The sequence below is a fragment of the Gymnoscopelus braueri genome (assembly GCF_963280865.1).
Source record: "Gymnoscopelus braueri genome assembly, chromosome: 17".
Lineage (NCBI taxonomy): Eukaryota > Metazoa > Chordata > Actinopteri > Myctophiformes > Myctophidae > Gymnoscopelus > Gymnoscopelus braueri.
The window spans coordinates 31,610,067-31,613,649 of record NC_137617.1 but is presented as its reverse complement, the minus strand read 5'-3'; the positions used below and the strand labels follow the sequence as shown (position 1 = coordinate 31,613,649).

At 44.5% G+C, this 3,583-nt stretch overlaps 1 protein-coding gene across 1 annotated transcript; it reads left to right on the top strand.

Annotated features, from left to right (window-relative positions):
- Positions 1–490: 490 nt before the first annotated feature.
- Positions 491–2,164, top strand: LOC308104673 (delta-1-pyrroline-5-carboxylate dehydrogenase, mitochondrial-like; the record flags this gene model as incomplete). The annotated part of the gene is made up of 1 exon (XM_080455141.1): positions 491–2,164. The coding sequence occupies one exon, from the start codon at positions 491–493 to the stop codon at positions 2,162–2,164; it is 1,674 nt and encodes a 557-aa protein (XP_080311267.1).
- Between the last annotated feature and the right edge of the window lie 1,419 nt (positions 2,165–3,583).

Genomic DNA, 3,583 nt, shown 5'->3' with positions numbered 1-3,583 from the left:
GGGTTAAGAGTCTTGCTCAGGGAAGTCAGTCAGTGAAGACTGTATTTTGTGTGTACAGTTACAGTATGTTTACGTGCTCATGTGTGCATACAGGCTGCATTCTTGCTGGTTGTGAAAAGATCATGCAAATCAATGCATGTTTCCCCTGCTTTCCCCCTCAACGCTGTATACAAATATCATGGACATCTGCATCATATTGACATCAGCACCCAAATGCCTAAACATTGACGTTTACATCACAGGTGACGTCGTGCCTACACCAGAATGCTAAATGACGCTTACATCAAAAGTGACGTCACACCTACACCAGAATGTCCAAATATGGACACCTGGCATAAGTGATCAAGTCCCATGGAGGATATGTCATAAAACATAATTTCGGATTAATAAAACGCCACGAAAAAAAACGCAGCAGTCTGCAAGGACCTTTATGTCTCGTCTTCTCTTCTGCTCCCATTGCCATTGACCTGAACCTCTCTCCAGTGAAAGCATGCTGCGAGTGAGGCCGCTGCTCTGCCAGTCTTCGAGAAGAGGATTCAAGACCTTTCCCTGTGCAGCTGTTGAGGTAAAGAATGAACCAATCCTGGGATTCAATGAGGGCAGTCCAGAAAGAACAGAGCTCCTGAAGGCCTTGGATGACCTGAAAGGGAAAACAGAGGAGATTCCCTGTGTGGTCGGAGATGAACATGTATGGACCAAAGACATCAGATACCAGCTATGTCCTTTCAATCACTCACATAAGGTTGCCAAGTTCTGCTATGCTGACAAGGAGTTGCTCAACAAAGCCATCTTGGCCTCGGTGGCAGCACGGAGAGAGTGGGACCTGACGCCAGTCCAGGACAGAGCCCAGATCCTCTTCAAGGCTGCTGATGTCATCAGCGGGCCCAAGAGAGCTGAGATCATAGCCAAGACCATGATTGGACAGGGTAAAACCGTGGTACAGGCAGAGATCGACGCTGCTGCAGAGCTGATTGACTTCTTCAGGTTCAACGCCAAACACGCCATCGAGTTGGAAGGCCAGCAGCCATTAGATACTCCAGGGGTCACAAACACTGCTCTGTATCGTGGACTGGAGGGTTTTGTAGCTGCCGTTGCTCCTTTTAACTTTACAGCTATTGGCGGAAATCTGGCTGGCACCCCCGCTCTCATGGGTAATGTAGTACTGTGGAAGCCCAGCGACACAGCCATGTCGGCTAGCTATGCTGTCTACAAGGTCCTGCGGGAGTGTGGCCTTCCCACCAACATCATCCAGTTTGTCCCAGCTGATGGACCTGTGTTTGGAGACACTGTCACCTCCTCAGAGGACATGGCAGGCATCAACTTCACTGGCAGCGTCTCAACATTCAAACATCTATGGAAACAGGTAGCTCAGAACCTGGACGTCTATAAGAACTTCCCTCGTGTAGCAGGAGAATGCGGTGGGAAGAACTTCCACTTTGTTCACTCATCTGCGGACATTCAGAGCGTGGTGACTGGAACTATACGTTCGGCATTTGAGTACGGTGGCCAGAAGTGCTCAGCCTGCTCTCGGATGTATGTACCTGACAGCAAGTGGCCCCAGATCAAAGAGCAGCTCCTGGCCATCCACAAACAGATCAAAGTGGGAGATCCTGTGGAAGACTTCAGCACTTTCTTCTCAGCTGTGATTGATGATAAGTCTTTTGCCCGCATGAAGAAGTGGCTTGATCGGGCAAAGTCCTCCCCTAACTTGACTGTCATCGCTGGGGGAAACTGTGATGATAAAAAAGGCTACTTTGTGGAGCCCACCATCGTCGAAACCAAAGACCCACAGGACGCCATCATGTGCGAGGAAATCTTTGGGCCTGTTCTGTCGGTCTACGTTTACCCTGAGAAAAACTACAAAGAGGTGCTTCATCTGATAGACAACACCTCCCCATATGCCTTGACAGGGGCAGTGTTTTCTCAGGACCAGACTGTTATTGATGAGGCAGCCAAGGCCTTAAGAAATGCTGCAGGGAACTACTATGTGAATGACAAATCCACTGGCTCTGTTGTCGCTCAGCAGCCATTTGGTGGTGCCCGAGCTTCAGGAACCAATGACAAACCGGGAGGTCCCCACTACATTTTGAGGTGGATATCGCCGCAGGTAGTCAAGCAGACTTTCGTCCCACTCACAGAATGGAAGTACCCCTACATGGGCTGAGAAGTTAAAGGTAGGGTAAGTGATTTTCTTTGGTTAAAATATTATATAGTGTTAAATAGCTCTATATTCTGATAGTACTCATTGCTATAGAGTGTTTGTTCAGTAAAGGGAGTCTCCTTGTCTCTCGTTTATATATGCGCTATATTTGAGAAGCGCAGTATTTTTTTTTTCAAAGTTTGATTTTACTCATACAGTAGGTGGTCGATGCAAAAAAAATGTATTGATAAAATCGACTAAATCGATTAACTGTTGCAGGCAGTCCTATTGGATATCAGTCCATTTATGCTACTGTATTTAAAGATATGTACGAACATAGGATGTATTTATCTGTTTGTGTGTATATATTATATATATTAAATTGAACATTATGTGTAGATTATTTGTGATGTGTAGATTATCATTTGTGATACATTTTATAATCGATAGAACATTTTGATTAACTGTGTCTGTGTACAAAAATAGCAGATCTACAAGCTGACTTGGTGCCACGCTATGAGCTTGTATATCTGCTATTTTTTTTAGGTGCTCCCAAAAGCCTGAGTAGACGATAAAATGACCATACGTTTTTTGAAAGTGAGATATCCCTTTAAGTCACTATTTCCTTCATTACTCAACAGCGCTGAAAATTGAGGCCTCAGCTTAAGGGCTCACCGGACCCCAGATCACATTCTACCTCTCCCTATTCGGAGGGTTCATTGAGGATGAAACAGCGATCCAGGATATCGATGGAACAACCTGGTTGCTGCATTTCGGGAACCATGAGGTATTGCATCACAACAACACTGTAACACTGCTATTCAAAAGGACCATATAATTAAAGTTAATTTGTTATTTATTTTGTTTTCTAGAAAGCAGAGATGGCGCTCGAGAAGTTAAATGAGAAATCCCAAGATCACGCACATGTCATTCTCCCAATGGGGAAGGACCATCTGCTGAAGCTCAGTCTCGCCACCGAAGGTGAGAAGTGCCGCGCTATGAGCTTGTAGATCTGCTATTTTTGCATTGGCACTGCTACGCCTGACACAGATTGTTTAACAATGATGTAAAACCAGACTTAAATTTCCACTCAAAGTGGATTTTTTTAAAAGTAGAGATACCTGCCGATTCCCTGTAAGTAATTAACAATAATTTTGTTAAAGGTAGGGTAAGTGATTTTTTTGGGGGGTGTTTTTTGGGTTAAAAAGGTGAAAGTACTATATTTTGATAGTAATCATTGCTACATTGTTCGGTCACAGGGGTCTCTCCAGCTCTTTAGTAAACTTATAGTACATTTTCAGGTAGGTGACAATATTTGAGCCAATCAGGAGAGAGCACTGAAAATGCATTTTCTGTTAAACAAAGAGCTGGAGAGACATGGGAGACTCCTTATATGGACAGGACACTATAGTAACGAGTACTATCAGAACATACTCCCATTTT